The sequence below is a fragment of the Lagenorhynchus albirostris genome, chromosome 1, assembly GCF_949774975.1.
Source record: "Lagenorhynchus albirostris chromosome 1, mLagAlb1.1, whole genome shotgun sequence".
Classification (NCBI taxonomy): domain Eukaryota; kingdom Metazoa; phylum Chordata; class Mammalia; order Artiodactyla; family Delphinidae; genus Lagenorhynchus; species Lagenorhynchus albirostris.
Window position 1 is genome coordinate 26,558,839 of NC_083095.1, and position 23,828 is coordinate 26,582,666.

At 40.3% G+C, this 23,828-nt stretch overlaps 1 protein-coding gene across 6 annotated transcripts in view; it reads right to left on the reverse strand.

Annotated features, from left to right (window-relative positions):
* The window catches only part of GPATCH2L (G-patch domain containing 2 like), a 60,697-nt gene that overhangs the window by 17,143 nt on the left and 19,726 nt on the right, over positions 1-23,828 (reverse strand). For 3 of the 6 annotated variants that reach the window (XM_060132140.1, XM_060132225.1, XM_060132485.1), the window contains exons 4-8: positions 21,894-22,070; positions 20,291-20,370; positions 16,939-17,006; positions 15,891-15,945; positions 13,881-13,966 (exon numbers count right to left, since the gene is read on the reverse strand). In XM_060132140.1, the coding sequence (XP_059988123.1) occupies positions 13,881-13,966; positions 15,891-15,945; positions 16,939-17,006; positions 20,291-20,370; positions 21,894-22,070 (466 nt within the window). Of the gene's footprint in view, positions 1-13,880; positions 13,967-15,890; positions 15,946-16,001; positions 16,042-16,938; positions 17,007-20,290; positions 20,371-21,893; positions 22,071-23,828 lie in introns of all 6 variants that reach the window. The other 3 variants (XR_009537313.1, XM_060132406.1, XM_060132312.1) reach the window with 2 other exon arrangements.

Here is a 23,828-nt window from a genome sequence, read left to right on the forward strand (position 1 = left end):
CACTGAATCTGCAGATTGCCTTGGGTAGTACAGTCATTTTGACAATACTGATTCTTCCAATCCAAGAATATATTTTTCCATCTGTTTGTCTCATCTTCGATTTCTTTCATCAGTGTCTTATAGTTTTCGGAATACAGGTCTTCTGCCTCTTTAGGTAGGTTTACTCCTGGTATTATATTATTTTTGATGCAATGGTAAAAGGGATTGTTTCCTTAATTTCTCTTTCTGATCTTTTGTTGTTAGTGTACAGAAATCAAAGAAATTTCTGTGTATTAATTTTGTATCCTGCAACTTTACAGAATTCACTGATGAGCTCTAGTAGTTTTCTGGTAGCATCTTTAGAATTTTCTATGTATAGTATCATGTCATCTGCAAACAGTGACGGTTTTACTTCTTCTTTTCCAATTTGGATTTCTTTCATTTCTTTTTCTTCTCTGATTGCCATAGCTAGGACGCTGGTATGCTATTTTAGTTCCCTACTTCCTCCTTCCTCTCAACCTAGATAGATCCTACCCCTGACTAAGGACCAAGCTGAGCCTCACGTTTATACAAAGCTTTCCTTGAACATCTTAGGCCTTATCTACCATGAATCATTATTTAACCGGTGTATACATATCTTTTTTCCCTAATGAGGCTAATCTCCTTGAGAACAGGGACTATATTTACATTTCTTTCATAATTTTCCAGTGACCTACCAACTTCTGCACAAGGCATATAGCTGATCCCCACTAAATATATCTGTTGAATAAAACTGATACGAATGACTACAAGTTCTAAAAACAAAATACTCAACTGTACACTTATAGGTGGTTAAAATGGTAAAAAAAAATTTTTTTTGGCCATGTCGCACAGCTTACAGGATCTTAGTTGCCCACCAGGATTGAACCCGGGCCCACAGCAGTGAAAGTGTCAAGTCCTAACCACTGGACTGCCAGGGAATTCCCTAAAATGGTAAATTTTATGTTATGATATTTTACCACAATTTTTAAAACATAGCCAGAGTACAAAACATATAAAAAGGACTCTAATAAAATTATATCAGATGAACTCCTAATTCGTAGTCCTAGTTGGGGATTCAATCTCATGGCTTAATAGTCTTAAAACTGAAACCTCAGTCAAATCTAAAAGAACCTAGTTGGCAAGGCAACAAGACTACTGTTGAATGGGCAAATTTTCCTATTCAGAGGTCCCCAATCTGGCAACTTCCACAGTTTAAAAGCATATGGAGGGCTTCCCTGGTGGTGCAGTGGTTAGGAATCCGCCTGCCAATGCAGGCGACACAGCTTCGAGCCCTGGTCCTGGAAGATCCCACATGCTGTGGAGCAACTAAGCCCACGTGACCCACAGCTACTGAAGCCTGCGCGCCTAGAGCCCATGCTCCACAACAAGACAGGCCACCACCAATGAGAAGCCCATGCACCACAACGAAGAGTAGACCCCACTCGCCGCAACCAGACAAAAGCCTGAGCACAGCAACGAAGACCCAACGCAGCCAAAAATAAATAAATAAAAAAAATAAATTTTAAAAACGCATATGGGCCTGTGTATGCACGTAGGTTCTCTCTCTCTCTCTCTCTCTCTCACACACACACACACACACACACACACACACACTCTTTAAAGAGCAAAAGCTTAGGAGTCAATTCAACTTATAAATAAGAAAATAAAAGAATTTGACTGAAATCATAAGAAAACTTTTAGAATGCAAAGAACACTACAACAGGTAGATATTTACAATATAAAGCCTGTGGTTTGGAAAATTCCACCAAATCACCTTATATTGATCATTTACATCTATACGGCAAAAGAGTTAACTGTAAGTTAGGTACTCCAAGAATAGTTAATTCTGAAACCCCAAAGTGAAATGTAAGTATAAACATGTAAAATAGGGAAATAATCCATTTTTCATATCCTACAGAGTCCTGGGAATAAGTCTAAATCAGCATGCTGATTTAATAATTAGAAACATGGAGGACAGAACATCAAAGGTAGACAGGTCTAAATGCAGAGGTGATAATTCCCTTTGAAGCCAAAGACACAGGCAGAAAAGAAAGTGACACTACAAATTTTGTTTCTCCTCAAAACAGAAAAATGTACAGAATAGAACTTCCATCTTTTCCACAAACAAGGTACTTGAGTATAAACTATCCAAGCTCTTTGCTCTAATTCAATCATGCTTCTCCTAAAGACCTTCAGAAAGAGAAACAAGTCAAACAAAGGGTAACAGTTTACAGCCATGCTCCTTTCTTCTTTACCTTAAGCTCACTAAAGGACTCTCCAAAACTTTTCAGATTAAATGTTAACACCATTTCTTCAAACTAAACTATGTTATTAGACAAGACAGTGGTTACCCTTGAGCTGTGGGTAGTGGGGGAAGAGGGACAGTGACTAGAAAAGGCACAGGGAACTTTTGGGATTCTTTCTGCTAATGTTCTGTTTCTGGATCTAGATGCTAGGTTACTTGGATATGGCTTCATGAAAATTCATCAGGTGTATATTTCTTTGTACACTTCTCTGTATGTGTATTATCCTTCAATAAAAAGTTTAATTAAAAAATATTGCTCTTTGGGCTTCCCTGGTGGTGCAGTGGTTGAGAGTCTGCCTGCCAATGGAGGGGACACGGGTTTGAACCCTGGTCTGGGAAGATCCCACATGCTGTGGAGCAGCTAAGCCTGTGCACCACAACTACTAAGCCTGTGTTCTAGAGCCCGTGAGCCACAACTACTGAGCCCGCATGCCACAACTACTGAAGCCCGCGTGCCTAGACCCTGTGCTCCACAACAAGAGAAACCACCGCAATGAGAAGCCTGCGCACCGCAACAAAGAGTAGCCCTGGCTCGCCGCAACCAGAGAAAAGCCCGCGCAGCAACGAAGACCTAACGCAGCCAAAAATAAATACATAAAATAAAATAAAATAAATAAATTTATATATAAAAAAATATTGCTCTTCAAGGTCAATCAATGTTTATAAAATGCTAAGTTTTGACAGATGCAAAATAACAAGCAGAAGAAAAGCACTCAAAAGGGTTTTAAGATAGTAATTCTCAAAGTATCAACTTGAGCTAAATGAAATAAATACTGCCTTTTATTTACACACCATCCATCATTTCACAGCTCTGCATGTTTGATGTATGCCAGTAAGACGGTTGAAGGCACATATTATCACTCCTTTATGGACCTAGTAAGTAACATTTATCTCACATTTTCCAGGAATGACACATTTTGGAGTAAAAAGATGAAGCCATTTATGTACCAAAATGTTTACATTTTTAACCGCTTTAAATGGAAATATGGTAGTTTTTAAATGCTTATCTATTTCAGTAAAATGAAAATAAGTATTACTTACCTACTATTCTGCACATAGTTATTCACTGCACTATATTCTGCAATGTCCTTAGAAGGCTGCTGTGGACTCAAAGGCTTAGGTGGCCCTTGCACTACCAGCCCCTCTAGGCCTTGCTTCTTGGATCCCCACTCGTCCCTGCTCGGTGATGTTAAGGGCTTCAGGGTTAATTGTCCCTACGTTAAACGACCCCCCACCCTGACTGCTAAGCCTTCAGCCTGTAACTCCTCTGCAGTAAACGATCTACTTCTACCACCCCATTCCCACTCCTAATTGTTACGCCTTCAAATTTTGTAAATTCCTCTGGTTATAACTTAGGAAAGAACTGAAGGCTTTCTGAAACCAGGTAACACAGTTTATTAAGTCAATAACCTTATTTTGTTGTAAAAGTATATATTTCTGTGTGGACTATTGCCTTTCTACTCAGGAGGGGTTTTTTTTGCTCCTTTCATTGTTTACTGAGTTTTTACTGAGCACTGGGTGGGTTCGGTGGTGAACAAAACAGACAGTCTCTTCCCTAATGGGCTTGTAGCCTAGTCCCATTTCCAGCTGCACAGCTTTCCTAGTTACAGAATCTGCATAAGAGAGAAACTGAGGCAGAGATAAAGAGAAGTCATGCTCATTCCTAAAATTCAGCTTAGTGCTCCTTCCCTCTTAAAACATTTCTCTTAAGATCATTTCCAGGTTGGAGAGCTATTTCAAAAGAAGTAGAATAACTTCACAACTTAGGGCTGAGTACAGAAGGTATATCTTCTCTGTGTGCCTTCCTAGTAAAGATATGGGGAGGGAGGATGAGACACAGCCGAACTGTTACAGTAGGACAGGTCCAAGTGAACCCTAGTAATGGTAGAGTTTACAGCTTGGGGAAATCTAATTTTCCCTACTTGGGAAAAACCTTAGAGCAGGGGTCCCCAACCCCTGGGCCACGGACAGCTACCAGTCCGCAGCCTGTTAGGAACCGGGCTGCACAGCAGGAGGTGAGTGGCGGGCAAGCGAGTGAAGCTTCATCTGCCGCTCCCCATCGCTCACATTACTGCCTGAACCATCCCCCATCCCCCCACCCTGTCTGTGGAAACACTGTCTTCCATGAAACTGGTGCCAAAAAGGTTGGGAACCGCTGCCTTAGAGGACAAAGAAGGACGAGAACTCAGAACGAGCCAGGGGAAAGTCAAGAGGAAGCTGGGTGCTCGGAGCAGGAGGGTTGAAGGAGACAGGAGATGAACCTGCCGTGCTGTGCAGCACATTAAGAACGTTAGGAGAGGCCTGCACAGGAGTGGAGAGCACTCTGTGTGGCCTGGAAGGGCCCCTTGTGTTCTTTGGGGACCTGTGCGTGGCGGCAGGCAACTGCTGCAGCTCAGCTTCCTATTCAAGAGGCAGTTCCAATTTTCTGTTTATCCCCCAAAATTCCATATCTATAAATTGTAGACATAAAGCATTAAGGAAGGGAAAGAAAAACAGACTGAACTATCCCCACCCCCATTTTCACTTAGAAGTATTTAACCACTTGGCTCCCTTTCTGTTTAATGTGTTATTTCTTTAATTCGTGTTGTTTTATTTTTGTATCATGTTACTTTTTTTTTCACGGTACGTGCGCCTCTCACTCCTGTGGCCTCTCCCGTTGTGGAGTACAGGCTCCGGACGCACAGGCTCAGCGGCCATGGCTCACGGGCCCAGCCGCTCTGCGGCATGTGGGATCCTCCCGGACCGGGGCACGAACCTGTGTCCCCTGCATCGGCAGGCAGACTCTCAACCACTGCACCACCAGGGAAGCCCAAAATAAACTGGGTTTTTTTTGTTTGTTTGTTTGTTTGTTTTGTTTTTTTGCGATACGTGGGCCTCTCACTGTTGTGGCCTCTCCCGTTGCGGAGCACAGGCTCCAGAAGTGCAGGCCCAGCCGCCATGGCTCACGGGCCCAGCCGCTCCGAGGCGTGTGGGATTTTCCCGGACCGGGGCACGAATGTATCATGTTACTTTTTTGTAGACCTTTTATATTTTGGTTATTATAAACTACTACATTATTTTCGTTATTAAACTACTTTTTTGTATTCTGAAGAACAAAAAGAAAATTGTGTTCTTTTACTCTGTGTCGCTGTCTCACAAGACAGAAACTGAAAAGGGACAACACGCAGGCGAGGCATCACAAAGGACAGGAGACGAGTGTGAGCTTCCCCTTCTCACCAACACACAAACCCCCATCCTTATAGGTTGAACGGCAGAAGATTTAACTAGATTTTTTAAAACTCTTTTTAAGAGCAGTACTCAGTTGCTTTTGTGTTGAACCATGTACTGTGTGAGGAGGGACAGGACCTTTCAATTATGCAGGGGCAAAAAAGGCTAAGTATTAGTTAAGCTAAAATCTCTACCAAGTTAAAACTTCCTTCTCAGTTGAAGTGGCATATGGTTATCAGAATCATGTAAGGAACTTTCACAAAATACACATCTCCCACCATGCTGGGATGGGAGAAGAATCTGTAATGTTTATTTTGAAATTCTTCCTCAGGTAATTCTCATAAGCTTCTACCTACTGTGAAAATTACTGAGCTAAAAAAAATAGACCAAATTCCCAAAGCCAAGCTAGTCCATAAAACAAATCTAAATATTTAACTTAAAGAATAACAGAATGGCTAAATGAATATAAATGTAGATAAAAGTATTGTTCCCCAGTATGCAAGCAATGAACCCAGAGAAAAGACAGACAGCGAAGCTCACTCTTTTTCTGTTTCATCTGATCTGGGCCTCAGTACTCTTTGGGCACTACTTCTTTCACAGCATGAATGCCAGGTCAGTACTTCCCCTAAAAGCATCACATTCAGCAGCATTTCCCGAAAAGCACTTAGGGAGGTGGAGGTGGAATGAACATTAAAAATAATAAATACACTCTTTAAAAATTCTTACTTCAGGAAAAATCAGTAAATTCACTTCATAAATGTGAAGGTGAATGCTGAAGATTAACAATTAATTGAAAGAGTATTCTGTATATCCACACATAAACAAAACAAATCTATTTCATTTTTTACTGCAGGTAACTGAAAAGATCAGGTGAGTTGTTAAAACTGCAGTGTTACTTAGGAAACTAGGCATATCACTATGTCCCTGGGGCAGGAATGTACTTTTAGGGAAAAACAAAAACAAAAAAAAAACTTACTTTGAGAAATACATGCATGTTTAATAGAACCAATGTTGGCAAAAAAATAACTGAAGTGACTGCTTTAGATTTAGAACAAAGATGTTTAGAGTCACTCCTAAGGAAAGAAAACAATCTTTATCTGCCGATGGCAAGCGAATTTAAGGAATGGTTCACCTTCAAAAATCACTCATTTTAAAAACTCATTGAAAAGTTCAGTTTTTGGTATGAAATAAAAATAAAATTTATTGGGAAAAGGTATTTATTTGCTGTACTTTTCCTTAAGCACACACAAATAAGTAACATCAGGAAAAAATTATTGATATTTCTAAGGACCATAGGTCATATACATCATATATTCCAATTATTCTCCTTAATTACTAATCTATTCACCTCAATTTTTTTTTTTTTTTTTTTGTGGTACGTGGGCCTCTCACTGTTGTGGCCCCTCCCGTTGCTGAGCACAGGCTCCGGACGCGCAGGCTCAGCGGCCATGGCTCACGGGCCTAGCCGCTCTGCGGCATGTGGGATCTTCCCAGACCGGGACACGAACCCGTGTCCCCTGCATCGGCAGGCGGACTCCCAACCACTGCGCCACCAGGAAAGCCCCATCTCAATTATTTTTAACAAAAATTTATGGAAGCCTACACTATGCTTGATGTGGAGAGGTTATATACAAGATGACTGAGCCAAGGGCCCGTCCACCAGGAGCTCACAACATAGTGAGGGAGGCCAATGCATAAAGAACTAACAGATACAAGACACTGAGCTGTAATCAAGGAACAAGGGAAGTGTGAAGGTAAATTGTGGTAAAAGAGGATTAAATCTAAGGATGTAGAAATCCCTTCCTCGCATATGATTTTTACCTTCAGGCTTAACTGACATTTATTAAACACCCAGTAGGGGAAATGTATTTTCACAGACTTGCACGTATGAGAGGATCCAGGCCTTCTGACACTAGAAGCAGCCAGAGAGAGAAAACGACCTCACAATTAGAGGACACAAAGGAGCTTTATCTAATAGGAAGAGATCCTAGCAATCCCACTAGTGTTTTCACGCAAACCTAACTAACCCTCAGCAGTCTACAACAAACTGCTCACTAGCACCTGAAAATTCTCCGTAATCTACTTCCCTTGGCTGGGCCAAGGTTAGCATATCATGAAGCTGTTTCATGTCACCCACAGGAACAGAATAGTTTCACATCAGTTGGAAGGATGGGTATATTACAATAGCAAAACAGAGAGAGAGAAAATGCTTTCATCATTCCACTCTGGCAGTAAGATGCCAGCTGGCTGAGAGCTGCTATAAACAAGACTGTCCAACAGCGGACAAAAGATTCCAGAACTGTGTACTATATAATGGGAATTCCAGTAGGATTGGGCAGCCTTATGGACAACATTAGAGCAGAAACATTTTCTAACACATGACCAAAACCAAGGCACTAAAGAGGTGAGCAAGAGCTGCTGTGCATCACAGCATCCCAACAGATAGAGGACTAATAAAAGGTTCTTTCCCCCAAGCCCTGAGGTAAAACCTGAGGCTGTTTACTATGGCTCCAAAGGTCAAAATAAACAGTATGAATTGAGTCTTCTTTTTGCTCTTTGAAACTCCTTGTCAAGTGGCACAGCCAGCTGGGCACACAACTCTGATATGCAGATCATAACGTTTGTGAACAGATAAAATGAATTACAATGAGTGCAGCCTATCACATTTCAACTCTCTATCGGGCAGGAAGGTCTCTCTTTTTCACCCAGCACTGTCCAAATGACTCCTCTTATAGTCCACCTGAGGTCATTTTAAGCACCTCAGGAAGCTGTACTACTTCTCATTAGCAAACAACTCTGGAAGCCAACTCAAGGTTTGTAAAACTGCAATTATCCTAAGAACAGTGTAGGGTGGTAACTATATAACAAAAATAATAATTTTAGCTACCAGTATGCTAAATATTCAAATATATTATTTCATTTTGAGCCCCACTAGCCCCCAAAATATTAATATTTTCATTTTCAAGGTGAGGAAATTGAGGTATGGGGAGGTTAAGTCTTTCACCCAGGTAAAGCCAAGATTCTTACCTGAGTCTGCCTCACACTAATATGAGATTAAGAAGGAATAAATGGAAATGGTGATACATTACCAAGTCACCACCCAAAATAGAGGAAACGTCAGGAAAGTTGGAGAAAACTCAAAACTGCCGCAAGATACTCAAAAACTACAACTGGTGACTTGTGTATCACACAAAGAGATGTAGCAATTGATAAGTTCCAGTTATGGTTTTCTAAGACAATAATGGTTAAAAAAGAAAAAAAAGCTATCCTTCACAATCAATAAATCTCTCATTTTGGGAAAAGCTGCCTACAGCACTAGTTCCTTATTACCATTCCATGACTGTGTCCTTGACAGCAATACCACCGCCTCTACCAGAACACCAATCACACCATCTGCTGTTGGAGCAGCAGCAATCCTTAATACCGGAACCAAGTCTTACTACTTTAATAGCAACAGCCCAATACCAGCAACCAAAACAACCAAACCAAAACAGCTGGTTTACGAATTTCATCTGGGTACCCTGCCCACTACCCACACACCCACCCACCAACTCTGCCCATTTGTTAATCACTATGTGCTGGGCACTGCACTAGACCCTAGCACTCTCTTCCTCACCTGCAGCAGTTCTCCAAAGCTACATGAAGCCCAGGGTTCTACCTCCCATATAGAACTGTGCTCAGAACAGCAAAGCACAGAGCTCATACCAATTATGAAATGGGATTTCCTGCTAAGCAAATTACAAAGCACCAGTCATAAAACCACATGCATTTAGGGTGATAGTTCCCAACGCTGGCTGTATATTAGAGATACCTGGGAGCTTCAAAATACTGCTAATGCCTGGGCCTCATCCCAGGCCGATTAAATCAGAATCTTGGGACCTGGTGGCCCAGCATGGATATATTTTTTAAAGCTTCTCAGGTGATTCAAGAGTACGGCCAGGGATGAAAACCACCAAACTTACTTATTTCTAGAGTGGCACTTCTGAAAACCGCTTAGCCCCACAAATCGATTAGGTGGTACAAAGACTCGCTCTCATTGCACTTGCCATGTGGGCTGTATTAAAATGACACATCAATCAAACGTTCTCTTAAAATCAAGGTCCTGTTATTTCTTTGTTTATAGCAATGAAATTCTAAACAAGAGAGTACCTTGAGGTCACTCATCGCCCCCCAGCGGTCCCCAAGCCTCACTCAGAGAACCAGAGCTGTGTTAAGGCTCCAGCAGTGAGGAAGGAGGTTGTTGAGGAGCACTCCCTCTCACACAGCTGAGGGTTTGGGGGAGTGGAACTGGCCATGTCCAGGCAGCAGGCAGCCTCAGCTCAGTAACCCGAAAGGAGGAAATCTTCACCGTTCAGGCATGATTATCAAACTCTTTGTGCTCTTACAGGAGAGTAATTATAGGCACGTGAAAAAAGGGAAGCACTCCCCAAGGAACTCTTCCTCACATGCTTCCCAAGAGGCAGTAGGGCCATTAAAAATTCCATGATGAAGAGGAAAAACAGCCTGGGAACAGCCAGGAGGCAATACAGCAAATTAATACACCAGCCCTCCTCGGGGAAAGCTGTGATAAAACAGGAAACACTTCTCTCTTCGCAAAATAAAATTATACCCCTAATGATAACATAGTCACCACACACACACACACGCGCACACACACACACACAAATCGTTCTAATAATGGGTATGAAATTCCCAATGCTGCCCAGATGCTTTGAAAGAAATCTTTTCCTACTACAAATAAAATAGAATAAGAAAAAGATAAAATTTCCATTCGAAACAGTTTTTCATACGGTCATTCACCTGCCTCTTCCCTACCACCAGCACTCTTTAACATTCCTTCCTAGGTGCCAGGCTTTGTTAAACAGTCCACTCTTTACAAAGCCCACCATCCACTTGTGAATCTGATCTCATCAGTCAGCCACACTGGAGCTAGACTGCTCCTTCTCTACTGACTACTTAGCGGGCAGGGACCCTGCTATTAGGGAAAACAGGGAGCCCCGAGGGCTAAGTGAGACCATCATCCACATTTCCTAAAACCTGCATAGGTCACTTGTGCTGACCATTTCCCACAGATCAGGGGTTGCCAAACCATTGATTGTGCACCCTCACCAGGAAAAAATCTGAACAAACCCTCCTTATATATGTAATACACACACATAAAACAAAAATATGTGCTGCTAGACTAATATATGTACAACTGAAAGCAAAAAAAAAATTTTAAGGATGATAATAAGTAACTGTATTTATTTAAAATACATTTAAAAAATTTTTTAAATTTCTTCCCTCTACCCCAAAGAACCTTCATGTTTGCAACCTACTTTGTATCCACTGGCCCAGGAATGATGTCAGGCAGGACAAGGATGAGCTATAATTGCCCACATTCTCTCATCTTGCTTTCAGCAATGGTCTGAAGCAATAAGCAATATTTCCCTAGAGCTGAGTGCACCAGAAACACAGCCTAGGCTTCCTTATGTTTCCAAGTCCAGCCACCAGCACTGCTGGTAAAAGAACGAAGACAATGATGTGGGTAATGAGATACACAAAGAAACAAGAAGCTCACACCCACTCCAACCAGGATAAGGCCTTAAAGGCAACAGGAAACCTGATAAAAGCATGGATACCAATCTCAGCACAGCACAGTTCTAGGCAGCAAAGGTAAAGGGAGAAAGGCAAATAATACACTTTCAGCATCTGACATGACATGGTGTTACTTATACAGTCCTTCCAAAGACCACACACAGCCATGATTTTATTTGGTATTAAGACAAACAGCTGTGTTGGTGGGAATGTAAATTGATACAGCCACGATGGAGAACAATATGGAGGTTCCTTAAAGAACTAAAAACAGAACTACCGTATGACCCAGCAATCCCATATACATATGGGATACATATGGGATACATATACATATGGCATATACGCTGAGAAAACCGTAATTCAAAAAGATGGGGCTTCCCTGGTGGCGCAGTGGTTAAAAATCCACCTGCTAATGCAGAGGACACAGGTTTGAGCCTTGGTCCTGGAAGATCCCATGTGCCGTGGAGCAACTAAGCCCGCAAGCCACAACTACTGAGCCCAACCAGAGAAAGCCTGCGTGCAGCAATGAAGGGCCAACGCAGCCAAAAATAAAAATAAAATTTAAAAATTTATTAAAAAAACAAACAAAACAAAAACAAAAAGGGGCTTGTAACACAATGTTCACTGCAGCACTATCTACAATAGCCAGGACATGGAAGCAACCTAAGTGTCCATCGACAGATGAATGGATAAAGAAGATGTGGCACACATATACAGTGGAATATTACTCAGCCATAAAAAGAAACGAAATTGAGTTATTTGTAGTGAGGTGGATGGACCTAGAGTCTGCAGACTCTAAGTCAGAAAGAGAAAAACAAATACCGTATGCTAACACATAGATATGGAATCTAAAAAAAAGAAAAAAAAAGGTTCTGAAGAACCTAGGGGCAGGACAGGAATAAAGATGAAGATGTAGAGAATGGACATGAGGACACAGGGAGGGGGAAGGGTAAGCTGGGATGAAGTGAGAGAGTGGCATGGACATATATACACTACCAAATGTAAAATAGATAGCTAGTGGGAAGCAGCCGCATAGCACAGGGAGATCAGCTCAGTGCTCTGTGACCACCTGGAGGGGTGGGATAGGGAGGGTGGGAGGGAGACGCAAGAGGGAGGAGATATGGGGATATATGTATACATATAGCTGACTCACTGTGTTATACAGCAGAAACTAACACAACATTGTAAAGCAATTATACTCCAATAAAGATGTTAAAAAAAAAAGACAAATAGCTGGAGGACTGCTTTCGTATGGATTGAAATCTCATCTTCCAAGACAGCCTGAGCACCACCACCTCTAAGAAAAGCTCCCTGAGCCTGAGTGAGGAGCTGCTCCTCTGTGCTGCTATCACTCTGGTGCACACCTTTAGGCACTTGTCACTACAAATTGTAGTTCTCCATTTCCACACCTGACCTTCCCATGAGGATAGAAGCTCATGAGGATAGATAGGGGCAGTACCTAAACAAAGTGCCTGGCACACAGCAAATGATGAATGAATGATGACTAAACAGCATGCAACTGAAGAAAAGGCCTTACAGCAATTTATTAAGATCCCCTAATCCTCCAAGTTCTTAGTTAACACCATGTGTGATAGTCTCTCTTTTCAAATGACTTTCCCTATTGAAATACTACTTTTCCAGTAGAAGGCTAGGCAGTAGGTTATAGTGCAGAGTTTATTATTACAGCCCACAGCAGAAGTTCTAACTGTATCCATGAAAGAATAATTTCTTTGTGCAGCCTTTACCCCAAATCTATGAACATATCCACTTAAGAATATGTTAGGAAGAAAAACAGAAAAAAAAAATCATCAGAACCTTGGAAAAAAATTCTTTGTGCCACTAGAAGTAATAAAAGTTCTATGGTTCAGCCTATTAGTTGCTCCTTGTGCACAAAAACCTGCTAGGGCATGCCATCACTGAAACCATATTTACTCTGCATGTCACCCAACTTAAGAGAATTTATATTCAGAGGCACTGGTTTCATTCTGCTATGCAGGTGCAGGATTCTTTCTGACAAATATATACTGAATGCCCAGTAAGTGCCAGACACTGTGTTAGGTACTGGGGACATATCAGGGAACAAGACAAGGTCCCAGAACCTAGAAGCTTATATTCTAATGAGAAACCGGGGGGGAAGTAGGAAGAAAAAAAAAAAAACAAAGTCATTTCAGACTGTGACTAAAGCTCTAAAGGAAAGAGATAATGAATGGTGAGTGGCACAGGTGGCCCCTTTAGACAGGGCGGTCTGAGAGGTCCTCCCTGAGGAGGTGGCCTGAGCTGAGGTGAGAAGGAGCCAATCATGGGAAGAGCTCTAAGAAGGCAGTCCAGGCAAAGGGAACACATGTGAAGGTTCAGTGGCAGGAAAGGGTTGCAATTTTTGAAGAACAAAATGGAGCTCCCTGGCGCAGCTGGATCTCTTCCCCATGAGGAGGACAAAGTCTATGAAAGGAGGCTGGACATGAAGGCAGGAGTCAGATCATGCAGGGTTTTGCAGGTCATGGCAAGGACTATTAATAATGTTCTTTGAGGAAGGGGCTTCTAGGAGAAGGAATACGGAATAGGAGCCAGAACTTAGGTCAAAGTTGAGATTTAAATCACATCCTAGCCATGTGACCAAAGGAGAGAACTTCAACACTCTGCCTCAGTTTCTGCACCTATAAAACAACTACTGACCTCAAAAGGTTGTTGAAAAGATCAAATTGGATAGTATACACTAACATACTCTAATTTGCAAAGTGTTATACAAAGGAAATAGTATCATCTAGAAAAGAAGTCACTCGAAGACAATTACCTGGCAGAGCAGTGTGCTGGTGAACATCTTCGGTGAGAAGCATCAGCAAGAACATCCAGGGAGTAAAGGGGAGAAAGAGGATTAAACTGCAGGAATAAATGAGATTATTTCAGTATGGCTTATATGAAACAGACCTGATCCTAAAGGGCTACCTGCTACTTGCTTACTTTTGCCCTTTCACTGTTCAACTCTCTTGCCATACACAGACACCATTCAATAAAGCTGTGCATATTCAACAGTGTACCCAAGAATGTAGCATAACTGATCTAGCACGCCTCAAAAAACAGACTATTCCTTGGTAAGCAACAATTTTTCAAAAACTTCTGATACACAATAATTACTTAAATGGCAAAAGATAGTACTTTCTAACTAACATAAAGGGAACTCATGCCTACTGATTATCAGCCCTTGTTCCCAAGAATACTAGCATGAAATTACCTTTTCATTTCCTTATCCTGGCAGATGTTTCCAGTGAATAACTGGTTAGCACATACCAGCAGCAGTGTAGTGGAAACAGAACTAGATTAAGAATTAGAATACCCAACGTTTAGTTCCAGCCTACAACTGAGTTGCCATATATTAAAAAACCACAAAATCTCTTTGACCTTTACTATCCTCATCTGTAAAATAGACGTATCACTATCTGTCTTACCTATTTTATGGGATTATTGTGAGGGCTACATAAAATATTACTTTCGGTTTAACAAGTTATTTCAGTTTCTCATCTGTAAAACACCTATTCACCTCAAAAGGGGGCTGTAAGGATCAACTAGGACACTGTAATAAAAGTACCTCACTTTATGTTGGCTACCTTTCTTTGGATTTTTTCCACAATAAGTACTCCTTCCCCAAAATTTGAGAAGTAAATATATATCAACACTAGAAGAACACTGAAATGGTAATTTCAAAGGGACTTAAAAAGTATACAAACTAAGCAACTGTTCTGTCATAGAGGTTCCAGTCTCAATGTTGTATGACTTTGGGCAAATAGCTTAAACCTCATTTGTAAATAACACATCTCATTTGTAAATAACAGATCTGGACTAGGTGATCATCACAGGTCTCTTTGCCTTTAGATCCTCTGATGCAAACACAATTAATACCCTAGCTTAGTGTTCCCCAAACTGCAATCTCTCACATCCCACCTTAATGACTTCTCTTTATCTGCCCACCACCTGCTCTACTTCTTATTTAATATTTTTCTTCATATCAATTATCTTTACTCACCCTTGTCCTACTATATTTCTATGAAATAACAAGTTTGATAGAATGATCACGTTTCTAAAGTAAATTATTGGAACTTAAAGTAAAAATTCTGTATCCACAAGCCATCTAAAATCATATAATAAATACACACCAGTTAGGTGTACCACTGTTCTAGTTCATTTTGAAACAGTAACTTCAAGATGAAAGTTCCAAGTCTAAAATGTTTATCAACTTAACAAGCTAATAAGCAGTCAAACAAAACAAAACAAAACAAAAAAACGATGGAGCGATAGAAAGCCTGAGAATTTTTACCTATCAGTCTTCATCTATTTTACAACTAATCATCAAGGTGAAGCAACCTCTCTCCCAGCAAAACTCAAAAGCCTCAAACGTTAAAGGAACATATTGAGAGTCACTGTCAGTAATTTTAAAATTATGACCCCTATAAAGGATTAGACATGCCAAGGGCCCCCTCAGGGGTAGCTAGGGTAAAAGAGTAAGAGGCTCTAGGCCTCGATCCCACTTTACCCAAAGTAGCTCTACCTTCCTCTGCTTCATATGTTTAGGATTCAACACTGTACTTCTCAGCACAGGATGCTGATGCATTCTGATTTCTTACTGCAAAGTTCGAAACCAGAATGACAACTGCATTCCTATGAAATATGTGTTGTAAGTAATAAACTGAAGGTCACAAGTTGAAACTAAAAAGGGGAATTAGTGACAGTTCTTATCAGTGAATACTAGATATTCTTGGAAAACAGTCCTCCAAGAAAATCAGAATAACATAAGGAACAAGAACCTTACCTCATGTGCACAAGCAGAAATGTGAGGAAAATCAGAAGCCAACGCTTTATTCTTTCTAAAGAAAAGGAAATCAAATGATAAAATAAAGATGACAAAGAAAAGCAATCTCACCTGATTTCGTTCTCTTTTCCCAGCTGATGGTAACCAGAAACTAAAGAGAGGGAGAGAATAAGAGCAAAGAAAACAATAAAAGAAGTGGTAGGAACATTATTAGAGAGAAGATAAAAAGATGTTGGGTTAATGAAGACAAAGAAATGAGGAAAAAAATGGAGTTGGAAGAGAAAAGGAGAGAGATGTTAAATGTGTATGAACTTTTTTGCAGAAAATAACTCTTCAAAGTAAAAAGCCTTTTAATGGAATGTAGAAGACTAGACACTTTTGAAAAAACTCAAGATGGTGGTGTGACACCCATGTACTCTCAGCTGTGCAATAAGAACAGGATCCCCAATTCAACAAAGGCATAAACCACATCTTGCCTATTTTATAGATTAAAACTTCAACCAGGCTGGATGGGTATAGGAGTATAACTGGATACTGACCATGACATGTAGTGGAGACACCAAAGAGCCAATCATGTTAGGGGACAAGGCTGTCACAAGAAAGGGTGGAATGATTTTCCTATAGCTACACATAGGCTTTCCAGTGGCACTTATCACAGTAGTTAGAACAAAAAGATATCTCTCTGTCTAGAGGTCTAAAAATGGGAAGACCATATAGGAGAATACAGAGGCAATCAGCCATTTTGAACAAAAAAATTTTTAAGCGACAGAAAAATGAATTTAAAATATAATATCCTTATTGGAGGCTACTTTTATAATGCAGCACCTATAGACATAAATAGCAAAGAAATAAAAACTAGTCTAGAAAGGAAAAAAAATCACTCTCGTGAGTTTAGGGTGTTAGCCATTTTAACTGTTATAAAGTACCCATCTTTAAAACCTTCTTTTTCAGCTCTACAATCGAATTTTTAGGTTCTTTCATAAAACGTTCCCTTGCTGCCTCCTTCAAGGAAAAGGCTAAGATAGCCAGTAAATACATAAGTACTTACTCTTTCTGCCGAGGGTCACTAATGAGGTGGCCTATCCTCTCAGTACCCAAATTACTCATGCTGGACTCCTGAAAAGGCAAAGAAGATAACAGTGTCATCTAACCACAGAAACAAATATGTAAGTATGATCTGTCATCAAGCTCATGTTTTCCCATAATTATACCAGCAACCCCAAAGCACAAGTCAGACTGTCAATCTTAAAATCCAACAGCGCCTTTTTGTGGGACTCTACTGTTAAAGTACTGTATGTTATTATAAACTTATTTTTCTCTAGTGATCAAAAAAAAGTCATTATAAACATTTTTTTTTTACTATATACAGTATTTTAATATAGTGAGTAATACCTCTTAGAGTTATTAAAGTGTATCAAAATAGAAACACTTGGGGCTTCCCTGGTGGCGCAGTGGTTGAGAGTCTGCCTGCCAATGCAGGGGACACGGGTTCGAGCCCTGGTCTGGGAAGATCCCACATGCCGTGGAGCAACTAGCCCTGTGAGCCACAATTACCAAGCCTGCGCGTCTGGAGCCTGTGCTCCACAACAAGAGAGGCCCGCGCACTGCGATGAAGAGTGGCCCCCGCTTGCCGCAACTAGAGAAAGCCCTCACACAGAAACGAAGACCCAACACAGCCATAAATAAATAAATAAATAAAATTAAAAAAAAAAAGAAACACTTTAAAAAAAATCCAACAGCAGCCAATTTTTTTTTTTTTTTTCTCGCGGTACTCGGGCCTCTCACTGTTGTGGCCTCTCCCGTTGCGGAGCACAGGCTCCGGACGCGCAGGCTCAGCGGCCATGGCTCACGGGCCTAGCCACTCCGTGGCATGTGGGATCTTCCCGGACTGGGGCACGAACTCGTGTCCCCTGCATCGGCAGGTGGACTCTCAACCACTGCGCCACCAGGGAAGCCCAGCAGCCAATTTTTAACAGGCCAGCACACCAATATCCCTAGAGTCATATGGTTTTAGCCTCAAGAGCCTTCATAATGGTATATTTACTGAGTCCTCACTGGTAACACCTAAGTATCTACTAACTAAATGTATACATGTCAAAGGACTTTTGTAACTTACAAAAATCGTCACCCTGTATTTTGCCTGTTAAACATGTCCTAAAGTAAAAATAGAAGTCTGTATAAATTGCTTCTTAAATTTCTGGTTCTCAAGATTGTAATATGAAATCATATCCAGAACACCACAAGCAATTCAGAAACTAATCATATCCAAAAAACTGGAAAATGGCAGAAGGCACTCACCCTACATTTAATGTGAGTACACTTACAGTGAACATCTATCACAGAACCTTGGGATGCGTACCAACAGTACAGGAGCAAGAGTTACACGCATATGAGCAAGTGTTAAGATGAGAGAGCGTAAGTCATAGACATGAATGTCAAAAATGTCAAGCCTGGTACTCAAACACATTTGTTTCTGAGCAAACATTATTATCTGCATTTGTCTATGTGTGTGGATTAGCCTAAATATTAGGGTACACATTTTAGCAGAACTGGCTATAGAAAAATTAATTTGAGGTCAGATTTCAGGTGGGATTGGAGCTAAATGAAAAGGCTTCACATACTGTATTCTTCATATTCTTCACTCCTTACACCTATGCCTCCTGGTCACAGACAAAGCCATGGTAATGGGGCCAAAGGAAAAGATGGGTGAAAAATGAGCTATTTGTTACAGCAGAAAAATTATTAACTTAAAGTGCCATAATGTTTAAATTTACAGTTTATTACTGTGTAAATTACAAGCAGTACTTTGCGTAATTAGCAGCTCGCTTGGCAGGGAGCTGTGAATGAAACTCATTATTTATGATTACAATTTAGAAAAAGAGAAGAGAGATGGGGGAGGGAGAAGAAGGGGGGCAGAACAGTGACCTCTGGTAGAAATGACAAATATCCCTTTAAGGTGATGAAGATGAATTAAACAAGTAAATATTATCCTATTCATCTGAAATCATTAAAGACACATCCAATAGGCCCTACTCTCCTTCCATGCAAGCTAAAGGGAGCCTCCAGGATGAAATGATTTACCTCCATAGAAGCGGAAGGCTCTTATTTTATAGGAGCTGAAACAAAGTAAGGTAGGTGGTAGGGAGATCATCATCTGTCAAGCCTAACCAATAAAGAGAAAAAGTCAAACCAGTGCTCTGCTCCCCACTCCGAATCTCCTGCCTCCCTCATGTATTCCTACCCTGCTAGCTGTCCTCATAAGAATAAGCTCTCAGAATAGCAAATGCAGCATTTTATCGCCTATAAAATGAGTAATCCAAAAGAAGAGGTATCATTCTTCCAATAAGCAAATGTCTTTCTAATTAGAGAGTTGAAGTTGAATTGAAAGATAAAAAGAATATGAATTCATCTGAAAATAAACAGCCTCATTTTTTCTGCAGAAAACAGTTCCCAGATTAATCTATGAAACAGTAGCTTCCTGAGGGCAGGCAGACTGTGGGTCTGACCACTGTATACCTGGCTGGGCATAGAGCCTGACACACATAGGCACTCTAGATGCTTACTGAGTGAACACACACATTAATGATCTAGAATGCCTCTCCTGTCCTTATTCTTTGTCCACCACAATCCTCTCTGACTGGGTATGAACCCCAGCCTTAACCTATTTTCAATCTCAAAGCCAGAGTAAGAAATAAATAAAATAATTAATTAAATTTAAATTGAAAAAGATAAAAAAGAAGTAGACCTGGGTTCAATTTCCTATATTTTGCCACTTCTATCTGGGTAACATCAGACATTCTTTAACATCTTTGAACCCATTTTCCTCATCCTCTAAAGAGAATATCACATTTTTTACAAGATTTTTGGGAGGATTAAGTGAACTGAGTGCCTAGCACAGTCCCTGGCAAAGGCAGAACTGAGTAAATGGTAGATATCCCTCCCTCATGGCCAAGGAGGGGCTTTTGAAATTTGATAACAGGTTTTTTTCCCCAGTTTTCTTTTTAAATGAATTCTAGAATAAAAGACCAAAGTTAGAACAAAAGAAGCATTCATGAATTCAAGGAGTCATAAAGAAGCCAAAAGTATTTCAACTTATATAATAATAATATAAGATTAATCAAAACAGTAGAAGAGCCAGAGATCAGGCCTGTAGATTTACAGACAGCAGACACTGTCATGACAGTGTTCGCTTTGTCAGAACTTCTGTATGAATCAAGCTTCATCTTTTATGTGTGCATCCATTCATGCCCTATATAATGTTCACTCTTGTGAGCTTGCAAAATACACCTGGCTTAATTAACCCCAGGGAGTTCTGCAGCACCTTTGATTATCAACAATGTACACAAATCTTATAGGGAATATTATTCCCAGTGAGCCTAGAAAACAATGACAGCTATCACCTTCCCAACAAGCCTTCTTCGCCCCTTTCTGAGGCATCGAGCTGCAGCTCCAGGCAGACGATTAAAGCGAGCATGGTACCCTAAATAAAAAAGAAGAAAGACCTCAGTAACTGAATGCAGAAGATTCATTAGCAATGATATGCTTCTAGTACACCAAAAGCCTTCCTCCCCAAGATCTTACTAAAATGACCCTTAAACTAGTATCACTAGGCTATTTGCCAATGATTTACTATTCCCATGTCTTTGTCACCAGTAGTATGATCTTAGGCATGTCATTTACCTCTGACCTAGGCATCCTCATCTATAAAAAAAGAATAATCACTGGCTCAGTCCTCTTTTACAGGACTGTTTTGAAGACTCAATGAAATAGCACATGGAATGGTACTTTATAAACTGAAAACACTACACAAATATAAGGTATTATCAACAATTTCTAATTGCAAATTAAATGTTAGCTATTATCTTAAAAAATTCTAAAAATAGCATGTATAGTATAATCCCATTTTTCTAATTGCTGTATATGTTCTACACATAGAAGAGACAACTGGAAGAATCCACACCAAGATGTTATCAATGACTCTGGGTGTGGGATTATAGAAGTTTCTTCTTCCTATTCTTGCTTATTTGCATATACTTTAAGTGGTCCATAAAGAACTTTTAGAAATGGTCACTGAAATGTTTATAAAAGTTTTAAGGTAGCAAACAACGTGCCTCAGCCAAGCATCATTACCAAGAACCAACTGCTTTCAGAAGGACTTTCAATCACCCAAATTTATCACAACGAAATGCTACAGAATAGGAATTTACAGATCACCAATAGATGCTCAACATATACTTGGTAACTGACTAACTGGTTGACTATTGATTACTGGGAATCCTCACATCATAAATTTATAGAGCTAAAGGAAACCTCTGAAACAGTTTTGTTCCATGTCACGATATCCTAAGTGATGACCCTGATGTCCCTAGGAAATGAAGTGACTCTGCCACAGTCACAGAGCTAGGGAGACAGTACCAGACAGTATTACCACAGAGTACTACCACATTTCCTTCCCCGTCCTAGGCTCTTTACATTTCACTTTGCTACATCATAATTGATGGAAAGCAAAGGGAAAGGATACGTATTTGCGTTACAGTCCACAATAGAATTATTAAAATATTTTTAAAAATATTTTTAAATCATCCATTTTTAAAATGTCATTATACCTGGTACGTGAGTGTTTTTACTGAAATCTGTTCTCTTCCAAGATCCACTACTTCAGGCTTCCACTGAGCACTCAGTAGCCCATCCGTTTCACAGCAGGACAAGCAGCAGTGACAGGCTGCTAGGTTCCTTAAATCTGGCACAAACGGCAATAGCAAGCTGAAGGAACGCCCTGCTAATAGATATCCCAAGAGCCTCCATGGATTGATTTAGGTAAGAATGGAGAGAACCTCAAGCTTTGAGACTCACCCTTGAATCTTCTAGAAAAATCCCTGGACTAGTTCTAAAATTCAGATAGGTAATGCATGCTTACAGGCATGAGTATGCTTGCCATGGGGAGACTCTCCCCAGAAAGAATCATGTAAGTGTGAAGTATATTTTGGTCTCCTCAGAACTCACCTCTTTGAGCTGGCCGAGAAGGTAAAAGGAATGTGGAATCTGAAAGTTTATCCAGTCCAGAATCCATTCTCTCTACTTCAGAGCAATGGTCAGGAGCCCACTTGGGCAGAAGATTAGGGACAGTGAATCCTGGGACACATTCTCCTTCATAGAACCAATCACTCTGCTCGTCATCCCCTAAAGTAAAGAGATCCTATCATAAGCTGGAATTTTAACATGCTCTATGAAAAACCAAATAGGAAGATGACTTCTCAGTGCTATAGGTTTGATTATACTTTTTAAATAAAGCCAAAATACAAAAAATTTGTTTTGATACTTCTTCTTGATCCATATTTTGATGAAAACTGGGACATCAAACTAGTTCCACATAAATGTCATACTGTGGTACACTGGACTGCTTTTGATAGTAAAAACTAATAAAGCTACCATTTACTAAGTCCTTACCACCTACCAGAATCTATGCTAAAAATCTGTAAATTTGTTACCTCTTCCAAACCTTACACTAACTCCAACTTATCAATTAGGCAGCTAAAGCCCAGAGAAGTCAAAGTCAAGTTAGTAAATGATGAAGCCATGGTTTCAACCCCAAACCTGACTAACTCCAAAGCCTTCAACACAAAAATAAACTGCCTCCCATGTACCATTCTAAGTGGTAAAAATGAACCTGGAGGTTCAAAGCCCACAAATGTTTCTCAATTCAAAACTAGCTATTCCTGAAGAATTTCTTGCGATATTTGTATTTCTCATAATAGGTGAATAAAGAATGTGTATCCATACCTTGTTTCTTCCTTGATGTCTCATTAATGGGACACAAAATCATCTTGACAGTAGCAATCCAAGCTACCAGGAAAAAACTAACCACAAAGACAATATAAGCCCCCAAGGCTTGTCAAGAAGTTATACTATTTGCCCAAGGCCATACTTTTGATTATTGACAAAGTCAAGACTAGACCCATATAGCCCAGACTCTTGGTTCAAACTTCTTTCTACTGGCTACAATGATAGCATCTCAATTTCCCAAAGAGCTTATTCCTGCCCACAAAGAGTAAGATGGGTAACTTTATGTCTGCTACCCCACACCCCTTTCAAAACAGCAAGGATGAAGGAAATTATTACTAGAACATCTAAAGAGTTCATATTGCATTCATTTTCTAATGGGTACTGGATCTCAAGGAAGCTGCTCAGGCCATGCTAATCTCATGAAGTATCAGTTTCATGGACCACTAACACCCAGGAGAATGATAAGTCTTAAATCACTGCAGAGATCTCTAAAAGGGGAAAGAAGCCACTAAAGAAGTTGCTCCAAGTGTTCCCTTATAAAAACACACATCAACAGGCTGTTTTTCTAAAACAGTGGTTCTCAACCTTTAGTGTGCGTCAAAAGGACTGGGAAGGGTTGCTGGAACACAGACTGTTGGGCCCTACCCACAAAGTTTCTGATTCTGGCCTACACAGGACCAAAAATGTTCATTTCTAAAAAGTTCCCTAGTGATGCTAAACTGGTCTGGAGACCATACTTTGAGAACCACTACTCTAAAAGCATCTCACCAAACCAGGTACAAGGATGAATTAAAGACAGACATCAGAATTAACCATGATTAGTTTCACTGCAAGTCAATATATTAATTCCTTCCTATTCATAAGCATTCCTCAGGCCATTTATTAAAATAGTATTATTTAGCTAGATCATATTTTCTGATGACAAATGTCAGACTATACAGGAATTTTCTTTTTTTTTGGTTCTCAAGCATTCACTCAAGATTTTTGAGAATACAGAAAGGGACTCACTGAACTGGAAGGAACCTCGTGAGATCTCATCTAGACCAGTAGTCTTCAACCTGGGTTCACTAGGATGCCTAATGCAGGAGCTCCTCAAAAGAGTGCTGCCAGAGAATAAGGAAGAGGCTGAGTGGATCAGGCTCCAGACCTCCTGCT